At 36.9% G+C, this 20,528-nt stretch overlaps 1 protein-coding gene and 1 long non-coding RNA gene across 2 annotated transcripts in view; both read left to right on the top strand.

The window, feature by feature from the left end:
* Positions 1–808, top strand: part of LOC115925972 — a 28,306-nt gene extending 27,498 nt beyond the window's left edge. The window contains exon 2 of the long non-coding RNA XR_004064902.1: positions 218–808. This is a non-coding gene — a long non-coding RNA (uncharacterized LOC115925972). The remainder of the gene's footprint in view (positions 1–217) is intronic.
* Positions 809–3,505: 2,697 nt separating this feature from the next.
* On the top strand, positions 3,506–20,308 carry LOC592534 (SAP domain-containing ribonucleoprotein). Its single transcript, XM_030990081.1, has 10 exons — positions 3,506–3,599; positions 6,174–6,273; positions 9,598–9,651; positions 10,283–10,341; positions 11,083–11,235; positions 11,671–11,750; positions 12,671–12,746; positions 14,386–14,463; positions 15,382–15,492; positions 16,662–20,308. The coding sequence occupies exons 1-10, from the start codon at positions 3,537–3,539 to the stop codon at positions 16,701–16,703; spliced, it is 816 nt and encodes a 271-aa protein (XP_030845941.1). The 5' UTR covers positions 3,506–3,536; the 3' UTR covers positions 16,704–20,308.
* Positions 20,309–20,528: the final 220 nt, after the last annotated feature.

Here is a 20,528-nt window from a genome sequence, read left to right as displayed (position 1 = left end):
AATTATTTGTTGGAAATCAAGTCTAACTTAGCTCTCATTCCTCCTTAAGAGCCTTTATATTTCATTTTAAAGAATACACTTACGGGTTCAGGAATTCTGATCAAAAGCCCACTTAAGAAAACCCCGAAATAAACCAACTTTAAACGGATGGGATTTATCTATTCAAGTGTTCAATTATTCCACGCCTTACCAGTAAGAATTCGTCTTTTGTATGGAGGTATATAGATTCTCTGTCACTCACTGTCTATCCCACTTCTTTTCTTTTCTATCTCTCCCTCTCCCTCCCCTCTCTCCCCTTCCCATATCTTACTCTCCTGTTTTCAAGCTTCATTTTCTCTCTTTCGTTATTGGGACCCTTCGCCTTTTTTCTCACATTCTTTCTCTCTTTCCCTTTTCTTTTGTTATCCTACCCCATTTTATTCTAACATTATCCCTGTTGATTCAAATTACACTTGTCATATCATGTATGTGTATGTTTGTTATTTTAACTTAATGGGTTAGCTTTTTAATTGAATTTTGTAGTTCCTTTTTCATTCATATCACACTTTTTAGTAGACCCATATCGCATAATTATGTTTATGTTTGCAATTTCATTTTGTTGTATTAGCTTTCTCTCTTCACTCTGTTTTATATAGAAATTATGTTATCTTTAAGTTGTTTTTCCTATGTATTTTTTTATATTTAATTTGGTGTCTTTATGATCTGTTTATGCTTGTAATACGGACTTGCTGAAAAGTAGTCTTTTTAGGCTGATGTGAATTTTACCGTGATTAAATAAATTCCATTAAATTCAATTCTAAAATATGAATTTATCTATCAGACCGGCGTTGTGGTAACGTGTCTAATAACACTTAAGTTGTTGGTCAAGATCAGACCTCGTTGCTAATTATCATATAACCAGAAAAGGTCCCTATTGTCTTCGTATTTTTGAGTTGCGTATATTCATCTTCATTCTTCTTCTTTATTCTTCTTCTAAGTTCTTCTTCTTCTTCTTATGCTTCATCTTCTTCTCATTCTTCTTCTTCTTCTTCTTCTTCTGCTTCATCTTCTTCTCATTCTTCCTTCTTCTCCTTCTTCTTCTTCTTCTTCTGCTTCATCTTCTTCTCATTCTTTCTTCTTCTTCTTCTTCTTCTTCTTCTTCTTCTTCTTCTTCTTCTTCTTCTTCTTCTTCTTCTTCTTCTTCTTCTTCTTCTTCTTCTTCTTCTTCTTCTTCTTCTTCTTCTTCTTCTTCTTCTTCTTCTTCTTCTTCTTCTTCTTCTAGCGTCAACACTTCTACTTATTTATCTATTTATTTAGCTCCCATCTTTAATCAGAGTAGCATGTTCATTTATAAAACGTATGTACAATAAAAAGCAATTGAAATATTAAAAAGGTACATATAAGATGAGATTTCAAAGAACTTTAAAAGAACATAAAAACTGAACTGGTCTTCCACAGGGCTCTGCGTTAAAAAACACCATCATTTTCAATATACTTAAAATAAAATAAAATACACTCGTGCCTTCAGTACCGGGCTTCAGTACTGTTGAATGTGACTACAAATTTACAAACATAATTATAGGGCTATGAAAATCAAGAAAGCATGAGCAAGAGGGTGGAGAGAGAGAGAGAGAGAGAGAGAGAGAGAGAAGAGGCCTATATTGTGATAGAACGGTATATAGAGCGAGGGGGGGTAAGCGAAAAAGACTGTCTAAGCGACATTGGAGGAAGAAGGGAGAGGGAACGAAAGAGAGAGAGAGAGAGAAGGAGAGAGAGAGAGAGAGAGAGAGAGGGGAGAGAGGGGAGGGGCAGTCATACAGTAAAACAGATGGCAAAAGTTGTCAAATCGAAATTGCTTGTCATCTTCAGTTAGTTTTAATCCCATACTAGACGCGGGGTGCTCAAACTTTTTCCTTGGCGGGCCAGACGTGATTTCCATGATAGCTAAAAGATGCGATACAATTGGCAAATTTAATTAAATTACTCAATTTTCATAGATATAAGTTTGTGATATTATACATACATTTAAACGTACCTTAATTTCAAGAGGTGAGACAGTCAAAAATGGAAGTTCTGGGATACATGTTGATGTAGGGTATATCAGTGGGAAAAGAAGCCCTGTTTTCCGGCGATAAGCTACTTAGAAATTGGTACAAAGGCGAAGGCATTGATAATTCTCAAACAAAAATCCTAAAATTAATAATTTTATACTGAAGAAAAGGAGTCTTGTTTTTGTTTTGGTCTACATCTGATCTAAGGGGAATTGTTACAGTTTAATCCTAAAAAGACCGTTATATTATTTTGGTACTCAAAGCCGAGAGGGGTCGGGCAGATGACCCCTTGGAATCTCGGCCATTGAATGACAAAAAATTATTAAACTTGGAATATTGATAGAGTATCTCATAAAGAATACGTCCATGGAATGTTATATAATTACATGTCTCAAATGGCTTTTGAATGATTACTGATCAACTATTCACATATCAGCGAAGTGACAATTCTGCATTGACGTTGTGTCCCGCCCCTCCCCCCTCCCACCCCCCACTCAGGGGTCGGAATGACCGCATGCGTGTTCCAAATATGTCCAGTAAAGGGGTACTTTTCGTGCAACAAAGTCCGGCCCGAGAATTGTAAAAAAAAAAGCGGTGTATTTGACTTTTCACCCGGAGATTTCTTTAAAAAGGGGGTGTTTTTCCTTTTTTTTCTCTCTCATCTCTTTGGACTCCTGAGAAGTTATTCCGAATTTAGGGGGGTACATTGAGCATTTTTCCTGATTTAGGGGGTCTCCAAGGCAGGAAAAGCCCGCGAAAAGCCCGCGAAAAGCCCGCGAAAGGGGGGTTCGGAAACTTTGGCAGTCCTCAGATAAGGGGTGCTTTCAAAAAGAGGGAACGAGCATATGCGTACCCTAAATAACACTGAGTGGGGGGGGGGGGGGCATTGTGTGCAGTACATAACTGGGTAATTGTTCATTTTGGTCGCACTTAGCGCGACTATCTTTGACACTAAACGGAGAACCCATTGTATGCTTCATGGTTGAAATTATAACAATTTGGTACAAAAAAGATAGAGTGGATTCTGCCCCCCCCCCCCCCCCCCGGCTCTTTCCCCGGCGGTCCGGATTGACATGCCCCGGCGGTCCGGACTATAGTCCGGACCGCCGGTGCATGTCAATATGAGAAGCCCTGCTATATAGACAAATTTAGACTTAAAAGAATTAGAGAATTAGGAAACCATTGCATGTGACGGAAGGAACCAAGCCTGGTGTGGTGCAACAAGAGCACCTATTCATTTCTTTCCTTTCATTAATTTCCTTTCCTTTCCTTTCCTTTATTCCTTTCCTTTCCTTTCCTTTCCTTTCTTTTCTTCTCTTTTCGTTTCTATTATCTTCTTTTCCTCTTTATTCCTTTCTTTTCTTTGTCTTTTCTTTCCATTTCTCTCCTTTTCTCTTCTGTTCTCTTGTTTTCTCTTGGTATCTTTTACTTTCCTCTTCTTTTCTTCTCTTTTCTGAGTCGTTTCTTTTCTTTATTCTCCAAAAATCGCGACATCGCCAAAGTGACATGATGCGCCGGCGAGGGCGGCATTCGGAAAAAATGGCGGATGTTGAAGTGAAAAAGCTGAAGGTAAGCTTTTATTTTTGAACGTGGTGTAGGTGCCTTGAAGCTTTAAATATCATTTTCTGTATTCGATGGCTATGAATTATTACAGGAGCGACAATATGTGTGTGAATGATGCTGTGATTGCATTCTCTTTTCTCGATACTCTGTGGTCAATTATGTGACTATGGATTATCATCTGTCGATTCAGTCCCACATATTGCAAAAAGTGATGTGAAATTAAGCCTTTTTCCCCGCGCATAGCTTTATGTGTAGAATTGGTTCCTGGGCGCTCGGCTCTAGTCTAGCTTTTGTGTACTCCTACAAAATATCACTCGAGGAGGATTTTTTCAGTTTTAGATAATAATTTTTGACATGTCTAACTGACTGGCACTTCGTAAATGTGCTGCTGCCGTATAGGTCTAATGCGCTGAATAACACTCGTACAGCGCATTCGGAAGCAGCACAATCACGGAAGTGCCAGTCAGAGGTCATCACCATTGTGTAGAGATCGTGAATTCACACGCTACACATGATAAGGGAGCTAAGCTGTAATGGTCTGGTAAGAAAATAGCTATTATTTCCTTATTTTTACCTCTGATTTTTAAATTCAGGATGTAGATCTAATTACGATTTCAACTAACATAAAATTCATCAAAGCCACTGTCCAATATTGGTCGGGTGCGGGAAAGTGTGATTTTGGACACATTTGAGATGTTCTTTACCTACCTCTCCGTGCAGTGGTATGGTAGGCACATTCATGGGGCACTAGAGGGCGCTTCGCGAGCGTACGAAAATCTGAATGGCCTTGCTGGGGTGGGTCGGCAATAATCGGCCCAAAACTTGGATATGGGAGGGTGGAAGGATATATCTTTTTTATAATGTTATCCTGTCTTACCCCTAACCATCCTATGTTTAATCTATGTAGAAATAACATGCGAGTACGATAAGAGAAACATCGGGCCCATTACTGATGCAACTTTTTAAATATTAGCCTAGAAATGACCACCAAACGGAAAAAATTACATTTTTTTCCGACAAATCTTCATAAAATCTGAGTTATAAGCAACTCACAACTAGGCTCGGTAATGCAAATACGATTTTCTGAAAATTTAGATGTGATTTTTTAAGTTTCTTTCAAGTATATTTCTGCGCATCACAGCGCAAATTTTCTTCACTGCTTCAAAATCACCCTTGAAATTTTTTTTTGCAACGAATTTGATACAGGGTCCGTGAGTGTTCCCCGTTCCTTGCGTGTTGAAAGTTTGGTAATACAAAGTTTGCATTGACTCGCGCACGAAAAAATGGCTCGAAAACAAATGTCAAAACGAGAAATAAACAAGCTTTTGTATAGTTATAAGAGATCTACCGAGGTTTCTTTGTCGATATAATTTATTATATAGTCTCAATTAGAATTCAGAATTATCTCACTGAAACCGACGATGTTCTCGATCGTAGTTATTTTCACTTTGCCAGCAGACGTTCTAGCGTGGTTTTGGCAAAAAGCTAGCCCGCCACCTTCCCACCTCGAACCTTTCGAGTTCCGCTAAAATTGTGCGCTGCGGAGCTCCGAGGGTGCGTTGGTATCGCTGGCAAACTCTCGGGCGGCTAGCTCCCCACGACGGACCATTCGCGGTATGGCGAGAGTGTGTGTGTGAGATACGATTTTGGATTCGAGAACGCACGTACCACAACCGTGCGCGTCATTTTCAGCTGTCGAATGTCTACGACCAATTTTACATGTACGATTTTTAGTACAGATACTTGGTCAGTTTTCTTCTTATATCTTTGGTTTTACAACATTTAAAAATATAATTTCTTCAAATTTGCTCCTGACTCGGTTCAGACTAATTGTCTGATGTGTTTTCAAGTCAATTTCTTGAATATATTTTTTTGCATGAATTTGCCTAGGTATGGGAGCCGGCTAAGGCTCCCTTGAATAATATCATAAAAAACATTTCAAGGAAGCCCTTAAGGCTAATTGCAGTCATCAATATTCATTGACATTGTGTGCAACACTCCTGGCCCGCGCTATCAAGTGGGATAGTTCCATGTGTGAATACATGGGGAAGTCTGTGCCATGCCTGATAATATCGCTGCTATGGTGTGCAGGCATTCAACGCTGCTGGTTTTTTTATCAGCAAACTCTATTGAATGTATACATAGGTCCACAGACTGGTGCAGCTACATTTAGCTCTCAGACGGAAAAAGAAAATAAATATTACAATGGGAACTCTTTATTTTTATTCTTGTTTTGTACAGGATTTTTCTCTTGTTCAAACAGTTACAATATGGAATTCCCTGATACAGTTAAAAGTAAAAAAGGAATGTGCGTTCAAGAATTGGATTCTGTCTTATGTGGCTGCAAACCACTACATTGAAGAGTCTGTGATCGATTTTTTTTTTCCTCCACAATCTAGAAAGAACAAAATAATTGAATTTAGTAGACTTTACTTAAACCTAGTCAGTAGATAAATTAGTGTTCGGTCAGGGATTTTCATCCCTGAGGTGCTTTTGGCTGGTCCATCGTATGCATTCCAAATTCATTTTGAAAGGTACGCACAGCATCACAATGGGTTCTTTCGAATGCCTCTTCCACAGATTGCAGAGCTACGCAAGGAGCTGACAGACAGGGGTCTAAGCTCAAAGGGTAACAAGGCTGAGCTGGCAGAAAGATTAGCAGAAATCCTTGATGGTTCAGGTAAATTACTAGTAGTACATGTATGACTTGGAGCCTTTGTCTCTGAAGGACAATTCCTTCCAGTGTGTGCAACATATTATTGCCTTTGTCCATTCATTTCATTAAAAAGAAAATCTCTTAAGTATTGTTGATTCCGATATCACTACCATTTTCCACTGGTCGTATTTAAGGCATTGTAACAATGTTTCGAGTTTTACAAATCTGATATCTGAAATCTGCATGGCCCTACATGTACTTGTTACCAGTGTCTGTGATATGGTGTAATATTGAAGCCCTAAAAGAAATGCACTTCAAAATGATCATGAAGTGCTTCAAAAAGAAAAAAAAATTGAGTGACCGGTTTTACCATACTGATTTTTCCCGAATAGACTGTAGTGTTATAAAAACCGTTGGGAAAATTTTAAATTCCAATCATAAATATCTTGATAATCAGACAGGTTAATGTCTGCACAAAGCTGGCTGCGTACATGTAAATGCAAGAACACTTCAACGAGGCAACTCTGCGAGCAACAGTAACAAGTTTTTCTTCCTTGCAATCACATTTTGAAACAACAGTCTACAACAAATTTTGGAGAAAAAAAATCACATACATGTCTCAAAACTAAGGCTGCGACGGGTAGTCGAATGCTCGAGTACCCGCACGGTTGACAACTACTCGGGTACGATTTCTCGTACCCGAATATTCGGCCGCAAAAAAAAAAAAAAAAAAAATTTTTTAAATTAAAAAAAAAAAAAAAATGTCCAGGCCCACGCTTACCCGTGCCAGGGAGAGCGGCAGCCGCTGGCATGGTACCGTCGGTAAAAATGTTTCCCAACTCAAGCACTGTCAAACTCACCTTTCAGAAACTGGGACCAAATGTCCAGATTTCTGTTTGGACTTGGAGGAAAATGGATTATTCTGCCATCTTTGGTTTTTAAAACAGCATTGTTTACTGTTATTATTCTTATTAAATCGACGCCTTCAACTGCAACTCAAAGTAAAATTGCATGCGTTTTGGGCGAGGTTGTTGTTGTTCGTTTGGTATTATAATGGCTATTAGTCAAATTTGACTATTGTTGCCAATTTCATCGCATCTCTTTCTTTTAATGTCTTGGTAAAATTATTATTTCTTTCTTTCTTTTTCCATCTCATTTTAATATAATATTAGTCATAGTCTACAAAAAAATAAAAACAAAAAATTATTTCAAATTAAACCACGATCCGCACACAGTTCCAACTCACGCTGGCCCTGTCCTTTCTATGATGCCTTCTTACCAGCCCAGCGAGTTATGTTACGCCGTACGCTTCTCGGTTGATAAACTCAACCTAGGTCACTCTGGCATAGACAAGGGGGCGTCGTGTACCTGTATGTTTAGAGGGTTTATTTATTTATTAGGAGAAAGACAACTGCATAAGCAAAACACTTGTGGGCTTTATTAGTTTATATGAGTTAGTTCATGAGATTATTTATATAGCGCATGACTTTTAACTACTATAATCATTGGGGGGTGACATGCTTTCGAGTAATGATATAGCAAGTTTTAATTGCTTTTTTTTTTCCCCAGCAGATTTCATGTATCCTTCTCTCTCTCTCTCCTCTCCACTTCCCTAAAGTTGTGTGTATGTATTAAGATATGTTTTTCGATTGGTCAAATAAATAATGTTAAATTGTTTCAATCATTATTTTTTTTTTTTTTTAAATTAAAAGAGGCCTAAATAAGATATATAGGTCTATACGATCAAAACTTCAAATAAGACACTAATACAGGTGTAGGCATAAGGTTATACACAAAAAACCTATTTTCTCTTCTATTCAGCTCAAATTGATTGCGGTTTCTGTTTTTCATCTCTTTTTGATTTTACTTTTTACATAATCGCTTCGTTCTAAAAACGAAGCGAGAAATTGCCATTTGTACATGAGAGTCACTGTTTCGTAAACATATCATAATGTCCTCTTCCTTGGAAATATTAACTTCTGACATTAACATGGCCCTTTCTATTATATACTTTGGACATTCTATCAAAAAATGTCTGACCGTTTCTAATGTTGGGCAGCTGTCACAGAAACCTGTGGAGTGGATGCCCAAACGCAAGAGGTCTTGGTTGAGTCCAGACACTCCCAGGCGTAGTCGCCTAAGAATAGTTTCAGTTTTTCTTCCCAATTTACAAGAATATTGTGAGATAACATTTGGCTGAAGGATTTTTAATGCCGATTGGGTATCCTTCCACCTTTCTTGCCAAAGTAACTTTGAACTGTACAAAATTAAACTTGTCTTTTCAAATAAAGTCAATTTATTATGCATTTCAATTTCCTGAGTTAGAGCTTTTTTTGCGTAGAAGTCTGCCTTTTCAGGGATCTGAGAAACTGCCGAGTGGTATGGTAGTGGCAAAAAAAGTCAAAAAAGAAAAAAAAGTCAAAAAAGTCAAAAAATCAAAAAATTCAAAAAAAAATCAAAAAAAAAATCAAAAAAATTCAAAAAAATTATAAAAAAACATGGCGTCCGAATACACGAGTATTCGCCTGTAAGCATGGGAGTGTACTCGGGTACCTCATTACACTGTTGTGCACAGCCTTACTCAAAACCAAGTGAAATGCTGAAATACACTTAAGTATATGATATTTGTTGGATAGTTCATAATGTCTTCTTGATTCGATAGGTCGGTCACCAAAATGCAATCACGGTTGGCCGAGCACTTGTCATTTTCAGAAAGCATGCCAAAATTGCCTTTGCCTAAGTTTGGAATGATTCGCGTTCACGAGTTGGTTTGATCATGTGTGAGGGCATTTATTTGGAAAAAGAATTGTTCAACCTAACCTTGCATTGACCACCAATCTCATTCAAAACTTGGGCAGAGGCAAATTTGACATGAATCAGGAAAATTCTCACTGTTCTGCTCTCCCTTGCTGGATTCTATTGATTAAGGTGTTCAATTTAAAAAAAATTAGTGTAGGCTACAACATGAGCGTCTTTTCTAAATCTGTATGTATTTGTTTCAATGATATTCAGAGTTGAATATGGGTTTCCTTTATTGGGTGACTAGGGCCTTGATCTATAGCCATATAGCCAATGGAGAAGTAATCTAATAATAATAATAATACATAAGATTTATAAAGCCTCAAATCCACTTGACAGTCAAATGCTCAAGGCGCAGCTTGTGCAAAAGATGAAATACATAAATGATACATTTAAACCAAGTGCGATAGGAAAGGTACAGACATGAAAGGTTATGGTAATCAATTATAAGCTAAATTAAACAGATATTTCTTAAGATTTTTTTTTAACACTTCAGCAGAAGTGCTATTCTTAATTGTTTCTGTATTGTTTCTATCCCATTCTACATAGGTGGCGATGCTGTCTTGGACAATTCTGTCTTAGACCATGAAGTCGATGCTGATGGTAAGTGGGCCATTACTTGACACGTTTTAGAGGTGTTGTGGTCAAGTGGTTGAAACTCTTGACCAGAATGCAAAGACCGTAGGTTTGAGTCTCAGCATGGCACTAGTGTCCATTATGCAAATTATTTATCTACATTTGCCACTCTCAACCAGAGTGATAAGTGGGTGCCCGATAGGAGGGGAATGTTAATGTGGTTGGATAGACATGTGGTGGCTTGTAAGATGGCACCCGGCTGGAATGCTTTCCAGGGAGCAGAGTATGTGCACTTTCATGTGCCGATTAGCAATTGAATCCAGTAACTTGGGTGATAATAATCACAATTTAGAGCGTTTAGAAACATGGTATTGAGAGCTATAGAAATGAGAATACTATTGATGTTATTATAAAGATGTGGTTAGTAGGTCATGTGAGGGACAATAATAATAATACAATATTCATAAAACGCATAATAAACAAAAGTTTCTCTATAATGCGCTGTACAAGCATGAATGATGAGAAATATAATCACACGAAAGGAATCAACAAAGAGAAATATACAAATCTTATAACTTCTAAAATAACTTTAGTAGTTATAAGATTTGTATATTTCTCTTTGAATTGCCCATTAATTAATTTTCTCTGTTTTATTCAGTCCTTACAGCAGATGATGAGGTGGATGATGAGGTGGAAGATCTATTAAATCAAGATGAGGTGAGTTGTTTTTATTTCATATTCTTAAACAGTTCATTATTTGAATTAGGATATGAAATTGTGAAGATATGTTGGGGTCACTCCTCAAATACGGCAAGCCTGTAGCTTAGTTCACCACCTGCATGTTAGACAAGAGGGAATGTACAGTTAACATCAGAATTATAGCCTTAAAGGGACTTGGTAACATTGTTAAGATGAGAGAAAGTGGTGCGTGACTTCAATGCTCGATGTACAATTAAAGATAATCTGAAAATTTGATTGAAAACGGGCCAATATTAATGATACAAATTGAGAAAAACTGATCTGATCAATTCCCTAATTCTCCCAACTATATTATTACAATTTGATTACATTTTACTCGAATGTAAGTCATCACAAGGCAATGAATTGGCTCTATAGCATTCCAGACATTTTAGTGCTGAAAGGTTTTTCATAGCCTGTTTTATGTCTTTTTTCATGGAAAAATGGTTGGGAAAATTCAAAAATGGTTGGTACATGTAGAATTTACTGTTAATCACTGTTACAGGGTGTTGCACAGTGACGCCTTTTTTTCAGGATTTGTTGCATGTTAGAGGATTAGGGTTAGAAGGAATATAATAAGTAACATTTCATAATAAAATTATTCAATTTTTTCATCGACCTTCAACAATGTTACTGAGTCACTTTAATAGCATTAATAAGAGCAGATTTATGAATAATATTGATACATTAATTCATCATTTTTTGTTTGTGTTTTGGCAGGACCTTGATGGAGGGGATGAAGGAGAAGAAGATACAGCTGCCACAAGAAAAGTAGAAGTGGAAATAGAAGAGGAAGAGGCGGAGACGAAGGTTGAGGCTCCTGAAATCAAGAAAGTTATCTCTCCAACTACCAAATCAATGACAGATACTGAGGTGAGAATGGTCCCACAATACAGTGGATTCAACGTCCACATCGCCATCTAGCGACACCAGTGTTTAGTCAATTTCATGTGATGCAACATGGGAAAAATTCAACATCGTTGTGTTTTTGTTATATATACTCTAGGAAATAAAGGGTTTTAGTCAAAAAATTTGTCAGGGAAGTTCATGAATCTTATCCTGGTTAAACAAAATTGCTGATTCCAAAAATGTCTTATTGACACTACTCACGACATTTTGTTCATTGTATTATTGTTTTGTACATGTAATTCTATTCCATTCCTTAGAATTTCTCCCCTGTATCCATGCTAGGTCAAACTGACTCATGTATGATAATGTTTGATAATGGTGATATGATTGTGTGACTTTGTTTTATAGTATGCTAACTATAGCTTCTTTCTCCCCTATTTATTTTGAATCAATCAACAGAAAAAAGCATTACGAGCTCAGAAATTTGGAGTTGCAGGTTCCCTCTCAGATGCAGACAAGAAGAAGGCAAGAGCAGAAAGGTAGGCATTTTAAAAAGTGGCTTTAAAGGCTGGGTATTTGACCGACATTGCTACCACTGCTGTAATGTACTTTCAATTGCGCCATCTTTTGGTGAAGGCGTACATAGAGTGATTTTTGGTTTCTGTTCCCAAGCATCTTGATGCGCGCGTCATCAGTTGGTGGTGCATCGTAGGGCATAGCTGTCGATACATCGGGACATTGTGAGCAGCAGATGGCAGTAGACGTAAATCTGTAGTAGTGTCAGTAGAATACCCTGCCTTTAATTGCATGAAATCATTGAAATACAATAGCAGTTGTTCTATGGCCCGAAGTTGCTGCAGTCTAGCTGGGTTAAAAGCCAGGTCATAATACTAGGTGCCTTGAGCATCCCATCATCCCATGGGATGGATATGTGCACAATGTAAAGTGTAGCTTTCATTATTATTCCTGATAAACAATTAGCTGTAGCCTCTAGGTTTTTGAAAGATTGTCATAAATGACATTTTAAGTGTTAAATATTTGATTGTAGTGCTTGAGTAAAAAATAAAATGAGGAATAACATGAATTACTGACATGTAGTCCATGGAAATAAACTTCAGATAAAGGGCATTCAGATACGAAGCAGTAAATCATGGTTATTTTCGACGTGTAAATGAATGGCACCTGTGCGAAATGAAGGCCTTGCACGCATTCACTAAGCTCTGTGTTGTGAGATACAGAATTGTGAAACGTAAAACATGCTACGTCAGCGTAAAAAACTTGACACAGTTTCCACGTATCTGAAAGAGGCTTAAGGATACATGAAATTAATCATAACCATTTATAGTCTCAACAAATAGGACAGCACTCAGGTTCTTGGGCAGGTGGGCACTGAATGGGTCAAACATCGGAGAAACTTTTGTAGTACATATTCGTTTTCCTTTCTTTTGTTATTGACTAGATTTGGAATGAAAGCACCAGAATCAAAAGACAAACCAACAGCAGCAGCAACACCAACTTCAAAAGGAATATCAGTGGTGAGTACTTAAAAAGAAGGCTGAGTTCTGGCAAACGCGATTGTGTTATACTGCCCTCTTGTGGCAGGTATATGTTCTGTGGTCACTTTGTGGTAATACACCCATTCCCGGTTAAAGGTAATACAAAGTTTTGGGAAATTTTGAAAATTGGGTGGATAGTGAATCTTTACAATTTGGTTATATTTGGATGCCCCTGTGGATGTATTATATGCACTAAAAAAATTAGCCCGTAAAACACTTCTGTTTTCGAGAAAATTTGAATATAAAAATTTACCGGTGCTCCCGGTAAATGTTGATAATATTGCCTATGGCCGTACAATGGTAGCTGCGACCATGAAAATCTCAGAATATGTAGTTGTGATATATAATTTCCAAACGGGAATAGCTAATTGGTCGATTTTAGTCAAGAAACATTGTTTCATAGCTAAAATAATATCTTGACCTTGAGAGGTAGCTATACAACTTAAAGAGTTTATTATTTATAATTTCATAACTTTAGGCTTGATTTTAATCGCGAGTTTCGCGACAACGATCACTGAATATTGTAGGATCGCATATGCTTCCAATATGTTAATTTGAACCAAATTCATGACCCCATACCAAAACTTTGTAATACCTTTAAAGGGATCCGGTAACTTTGTCTCAGATTCTGAAATAAAATTCTGGATTTAGCTCATGATGCAATGATAATTATAAACCTTTAGGTCAGTCAGGAACCCCATGACTTTTACAAGCCGATCGCCTGTCTGATTATCAAGATATTTATGATTGGAATTACAAATTTTGAAAACCGTTCGCCTGACGGTTTTCATAACATCACAGTCTATTGGGGGAAAACGAGTATGGTAAAACCGGTCACTCAAAGATTTTAATTTTTTTGAGGCACTTATTGATCATTTTGAAGCGCAATTTTTTTAGGGCTTCAATATTACACCATTTCACAGACACTGATAACACGTAGGGCAGTGTATCTCAGATTTAACAATGTTAAACGATCCCCTTTAAGGCCACCATTTTAATTCGCGCGTAAACATTGCGTCATCAATGTCTACATATACGCATGTATTGTTACGTCACTGCCTGTGCTGTGTGCTTATACTGTATCATATTTACATGGGCGCCTTTTTAATTTTGTTCAATTTTTGTTAAATTAAAATGGTGCCCATGTCTGCGCATGCACACTGTTGTAACCGTAAAAGGGTGTATTGCCCTTTTGAAACACTGTGCCTGTTCAATGCTTAACCTAACTAAATAAATGTAGAGTAACCATAAAAACTATTGTGGTTTGAGTGCTTTCTGTAGTGTTGTGGTGGCCAGGTTTTTTTTGCGGTACTGGCCCTTTTTGGGGCGCTTAGGGGTTACCCTAAATAAATATACAGGTAGACCGTAACAGCTAATGTGATTGGAGTGATATCTCGACTGTCAAAATGTGAAAAATAACTGTTAGTTTACTCATGCTTTTTAAGTCAGTTTGGAAAAATATCATAGAAGAAATGTCCTCTGTAGAGGATCAATTTTAAAATGCCCTCGTAGTAGAAAATAAACAGTTGATACCAATCACGATTCCCACGTTGACATTGTTGTATTTTTGCGACTTTATCTCCCCCCCCCCCCCCCCCCCCCCCCCCCTCCCCCCCAGTCCGTAGATACAGACAAACTCAAACAGAGAGCTGAACGCTTTGGAAAATCTGTGTCTCCACCAGCACCAGCAATTAAGGTAAGCTACTTATTGATTTCTCTGTTTTTTCACTAGTTGTTGAATTTGTAATCCATGAACAAATTGCAAAGGAATAGGAATTATCTCTTTATGCAGATTGTAAATTTTCTTGCAGGTTGTAAATTGAAATTAATGTATATGAAATTGATTAATTGAAACTCACAAAAAGGTATAATCTAATCTAGTCTGATAAAAATTAAAGTATTTCCATAATTTTACAAACATGTAGACCACAGGTAGCCTGTAGGCAAACAGTGCAGGATCTGATTATTTGTTTTATCCACCATATGCACTTACATTTTACCTGAGTCATAGATTATGATAATACAAATTGGATGTATATAGTGTATTTTCCAGTGGATACAAGGCACTGTCCCTCAGTGTATGAATAAATTAAGAAGATTAGTAGAGGTATGTTTTCAGATTATTTTTGAAGAAGTCTAGGGAATTGTGATTTCTAAGAAATGCAGGGAGAATTTTTCTATAGGCGTGAAGCAAGAGATTATGTGCCACATGTGCCGTAAACATAATTGAACTAGTGAAGTCAATTTTGTGTAAGCATACAAGTTCATGGTGAGATATAAGACAAGATACAGTCGAACCTCTCTATAGGGCCTGCCCAAGGGAAATGCAACAAGTGGTCTTTGAAGACAGGTTCCTTTAGTACATGTTTCAATGAGAAACCATTTTCAAGGGGGAAAAAAAATGTCTTTGTAGACAGGTGGTCACTAAAGCATGTTTGACTGTATAACATATTTCTGCCTTTCAAAACATCTTTCAAACATGGTGTGCAATGTGAGACTATGTTTTGGTTTGTTTGTTTAATTGGCATTTTACGTTCCTGTTTCTGGCTTCATTAAAATGTATGGATGCTCTCTGAGCTGAAAATGAACACCTGCTGTGTTTTGTATTTTACAGGGTGAGGAGGCAGAGAGGATAAGGAAAAGAAAAGAAAGGTTTGGAGCTGTGACCATCTCTGGACCAGGCTCAAAAGCAAAGACCAATGCTGCTGGGGGTGATGATGCCGAGGTATGTATTGATGATAGTGTCTCGTATTGTACCCCTTCTACTAATGGGGGATTGTAGACTGTCTGGACACCTATCAATTACGAAAGCTGTCGCATTTGTCGTTGAATTTTACAGAAATAAAACACTGCCATGTCAATACAACATTGTGCAAGATAACCTTTCAACAAATTGTGAAATCTTAAAGGTAAAAACAAGTTTTGGAAATGCCCCTCTTTACCAATCATGTGAAAGAATATGTTTTGACTAATACGTGATCATACAAATTTTGCTGAGAAACCGCCTACCAATTGATATATTTGGTAAATTATTATATCTATTTGCACCTGGTAGATATAACGCATGGGCCAAATTTCTTATCATTTTGATGATTCCAGAACCTTGCAGTACACACCAATACTTATATGCTAGATGATCAACCTTTTCTACTTGATTCCACAACGTTTCTTTCACAATGCAATCGCATGACCATAACTGGTCTTTATCTTTAATGGAAAAAGTGTTTGATTATCCATCTAGATAACCAACCTGGGGGGTGTTTCATAAAGCTGTTCGTAAGTTACGCACGACTTTACGCACGTCTGGTGATAAGTTCTTGTGCTACATGTAAATGATTGAGAATCTGATTAGCACCCAAGAACATGTTCCAGTCGTGCCTAAAGTCGTGCGTAACTTACGAACATCTTTATGAAACAATTTTTCCCCATTGCTTCCAGACAGATTGATTCACATTGTAATCGTACACAACATCAGCTTCAACATTGTTATATCAATGATATATTATGTTCATCAATAAATAATTCAATAAGTAGGGATAGCATTATTGTACATGACCTTGTGTACTCTGGTGCCTATGTCACAGGCTAGAATCTTCAAGCTCTTCAATTCTTCAGATAAAAAGATGAACCCACACACAACAAAATTTGAGTGGCATAAACATCTGTCATTAAACATCAAATTGTTAATTTATTTTGTATTTCACTGTATCTAATTGTTTTTATTTTTGTGGGAAATATATAACAAAAATAATGATCAAAAAGAGAGTATGAATTGGATCTGCGAGATAAAAGTATATCTGAAGATGCTCAACTCTATGCACAGCCGAGATCTGATTCTCACTTGTAACACTGGCGCTAACAGATCAGTCTTTGTTCTCTTTCTTCCCTATCCAGGCCAAGAAACGCAAGAGAGCGGAAAGGTTTGGGATGGCATAGCAGGAAAGCTTCAGGTATTCAGCAAAGCTTTGTGACCGTGTTCCTTTCAGCGTGTCCTAGCGCTTGTACAGCATCCTGTAGATCTTTCTTCCACCTCCTGAATACCTCAGTGACACCGCCAAAACCGTCTCCAAACCAACTGATTGTTGGCTATTTGTAATGTAATGTAAATTCATGGCCGGTGTTTTACCGGTCCGGCGTTCTATCGGTCCAATGTTTTATGGGTCCGATGTTTTATCGGTGCGGTGTGTGTCTCGTAGATGCGACTGAGGTACATGTATAACTCTGTAAAGCGCACTGAGCCATAAGCCCTAAGGACGGAAAGGACATTGGGGGATTCTATGAGACCCATTTATTAGCAGATATCTCCCAAAAGTCAATGCTGCCCTCGCCAGCTGAAAGGAAACAAGTAACCTTTGGAAAGTTCTTTTTGTTGTATAATCCAAGCCCACAGGAGTCGAGTATCTCCTGAATTGAGCCTATGAAAATGGGAAATTCTGACTTTTTTTGTCGTGTTGTGCAAACTGAAATACTATAACTGATTCCAAAATGGGGGTGTGTAGTTTGTTAGTTTTTCTTCTCCTTCTTTTGTTATTGAAAGCCTCATTCAACTTGAAAAATTGACACGTGACAGAGTGCTTGGGAAATAAGACTTGCTTTATATCGTAAGAACAATTTGTTGCTTGTTTCCTTTTCCCCAGTGGCAGAAGTTATATCAGGTTTTGATTAGATCTATGGGAATGTAAATTCTGATTTCCACTTGCTTGCTTAGCAGCTGTTGCTCTCAATTAGAATTGGTATTCTGTTGGACTTCATCCTGAGAACTAAAGAGAAGGTACCATTTCTCGGCTTGGTCGGTTCTTACCTACAAAAGTTCCCAGATGCAGAATCGAAGGATGTAATGATATTCCAACCATGATATATTTATTAAGTTAGTGCAAACAATAAAATATTTGGGTAGAAGCTGTGATTTCTTGTAGCACTAGCAGCATCAGTATTTATAACGAGTTTTTCTTACAATTCATGAAGGAAAATGAAAGATATTATTAATGTTTAGTGCTCACGTAGAAGCTTAAAGGGTAATCCAACCTTTGTAATAATTTAATTTGAAAGCAGAAGAATCAGAGAAACAGTATGGTGAAAGTTTGAAATAAATTAGATCAATATTAAGAATATTATGAGTGTTTGAAACATGAAATCACTAAAGCTAAGCAAATTTTAAATCAGCAATTTGGTCAGTTGATTGTGATGTAGTCGTAGATAACTCTACCATTTGTTTTGTATAAAAAAAATACCCTAGGTTTATGTCTTTCTCTTAAGCATCTTCTCCCTAGGAGCACTACACAGAAATGTTCTGTGGATAGCATATTTTTAAAGGTTCTTTAAAGGTATAGACCAGTTTTGGAAACACCCCCCCCCCCCCTCTCAAAAAATGAATTGGAAGCTCTTATTACCAATCATGTGAAAGAATATATTTTGACTAATACGTGATGATACCAATTTTGCAGGGAAACCGCCTACTAATTGATATTGGTAAATTAATATATCTATCCCGACTGGATAGATATCGTGCAGTCCCATATACATCTTTTACACCAATACTTATATGCTAGATAATCAACCTTTTTCTGATCGATTCCTCAACGTTTCTTTCACAATGCGATCTCATGACCAGAACTGGTCCATACCTTTAAAAACAAAAGACACCCCAAGTCATAGAATTTGAAAAATTATAACTTCAGTTATATTGAGTGTTGGAACAAATAGGAAAGTTGTCCAGCGCTTTGACACAGTCACAAGACTGATTTTGCCAATTTAAAGTGCCCATACATTCAGTGATTAAATCTCTCAAAAAGTTGTAACTTTTTATGTTTTGTCCAATTTCGTTCAAATTTTCACTAATATGAATTCTTTTAGAGCAGTCTGCTAATATGAATTCTTTTAGAGCAGTCTGCTACTCTGCTGTTAAGGTTGGATTTCCTTTTGTGCTTTATATCTATGTCCTAGTTAGTGTAGAATGTATCAGCGATTTTCCTGACTTGTATGCATTTTTTTTCTATATTTGAAATTGTAGTACACATCATATCTCCTTGCATCCTTTGTGATTAATTCATTGTAGAGCAAGCAACTTTTCTGAATATTTTTTCTGCAAACTTTCTAGTCTTGAGTCCCTCTTAGAGGGGCAATATGATGATTTCTCTGAAAGCTAATCTTGAGCTCTGGTACGGGAATCATATTTTTTGAGAGAAAATTGCTACAATTTATTCTGGATTGTTTTTTCTGCAGTAGATCGGTTGTTTGAACCAGTGAGATAAAAACAAATGTACAAACATTTACTGGGCATCATCTTCAATAAAAAACACAACTCCCATTTGCACATAGTGACCTGTGTTATGGTGTTGGGCCTGCTTACCCCGATATCCTTATCTTTCTATGCTCATTTCTCAGCCACCATACATTTTCTACTAAAATTGTTTGGCAACATTTATTTGTCATATTCAACATGCAGTGTAAGTTTAGTTGGATCCTGTGAGAATTTATTTTCTATATGGACCAGAACTCAGCTTATCTTTAAATCAAAATGTCATTTCAAATATCACTAAAATAGTTGAATTGGAAAGGCCATCTGTGCCAATTAATCCCATAGATGTATTTCAATGTTTGTGATTTTCATTAGAGGTCTGTTATTGTATTTCTTTTAATTTCCCAAATAATTTCCCTGGTTTTAAGCACTTCCATTTATTACTCAATCATTCATGTATTATACAGTTATGGTAGCTCAGCAAAACGAAGTGACGTGAAAAGGCGCGTCAGGAACGCAAAATGTGAAATTGTTGAAATTCATATTTGTATGCTATTGAGGTACATCATTAGGGCATGGAGCTAGTAATTCTCTCCACTTGATTGGAATTATACAGCCTTTTGCATTCCAGACGCATCTTTTCATGCCCCTACATTTTGCTTCCTAAATCCCATTTCTTTATGCCATAGTAAACTGTTGTGTTTTTTAAGCGTACTGCACTTCACATTACTGTATCTTATAATAAACACATGGATTAGTGAGTATATGTTTGACCCTTGTTGCGCACAGGTTCTTTGTTCATCCCAACTTTCTCTTCGTTTAGTCTGCAGCATATGGGAACAAGCCTTTACAGGTATATAGTTGAACCTGACCACCTGTCTATGAAGGCTACCGGTATAGAGTTGTCACTTCTTTTTAATCCCAAAAAAAAAACAGAAAAAAAAGTCAAATAGTGTTATGGATACATCTCTTTTTGAGTTAAAACATTCCCCAGAAAGAAGGCATTTTGAAGGTGCCAGTAGAATTTATCTGTAAAAAAATAGAAAAATATGTCATACTTGCTCCCAAATGTCGGTTAATTTTTTCACATGTATTCTACATTTTAGAAGGTAACCCTTTTCCTTCTTGTTTGCTAGTTATGTAATGTACAAACCAACTTGTAAATTATGGCAATTTATAAACTGTTTTTAACTGTGTTTCTCATAGCAAGGATTGGCATAAAGTTGTATTTGTAGAGTATGTTTAAGATGTACATCAAAGGGAAAAGTGATCAAGTAAAGCAATAATCGACTTTTAAAGATTACTGTTTTGTGAGAATTGTCTCTTCATTATTTGTGTACTTGTATGGAAATTAGATATGTTTTGTTTAAGAGGGGCTCCTCACCACAAACAAACTTATGTTTAAATCCTCTCCAACCCAAAATAATCTGTTATCAATAGAAGTAGAATAATCAGACCAACATGTTTGTCAGAAGTCTAAGTATATATCCCACTGATCTCTACGTAAAAAAATTTCATAGAGA

This window comes from Strongylocentrotus purpuratus, unplaced genomic scaffold, assembly GCF_000002235.5.
Source record: "Strongylocentrotus purpuratus isolate Spur 01 unplaced genomic scaffold, Spur_5.0 spur5_scaffold_19, whole genome shotgun sequence".
NCBI classification, from domain to species: Eukaryota; Metazoa; Echinodermata; class Echinoidea; order Camarodonta; family Strongylocentrotidae; genus Strongylocentrotus; species Strongylocentrotus purpuratus.
The sequence above is the reverse complement of the archived record's forward strand: the minus strand, read 5'-3'. Positions and strand labels throughout refer to the sequence as shown.

What these genes read in the sequence shown, in the direction of transcription:
- LOC592534 (XM_030990081.1), top strand. Translation starts at nt 3,537, where the DNA reads ATGATGCGCCGGCGAGGGCGGCATTCGGAAAAAATGGCGGATGTTGAA. An exon ending in ATCTATTAAATCAAGATGAG is followed by an intron (nt 10,342 to 11,082) that starts GTGAGTTGTTTT and finishes GTGTTTTGGCAG; the next exon opens with GACCTTGATGGAGGGGATGA. An exon ending in CTTCAAAAGGAATATCAGTG is followed by an intron (nt 12,747 to 14,385) that starts GTGAGTACTTAA and finishes CCTCCCCCCCAG; the next exon opens with TCCGTAGATACAGACAAACT.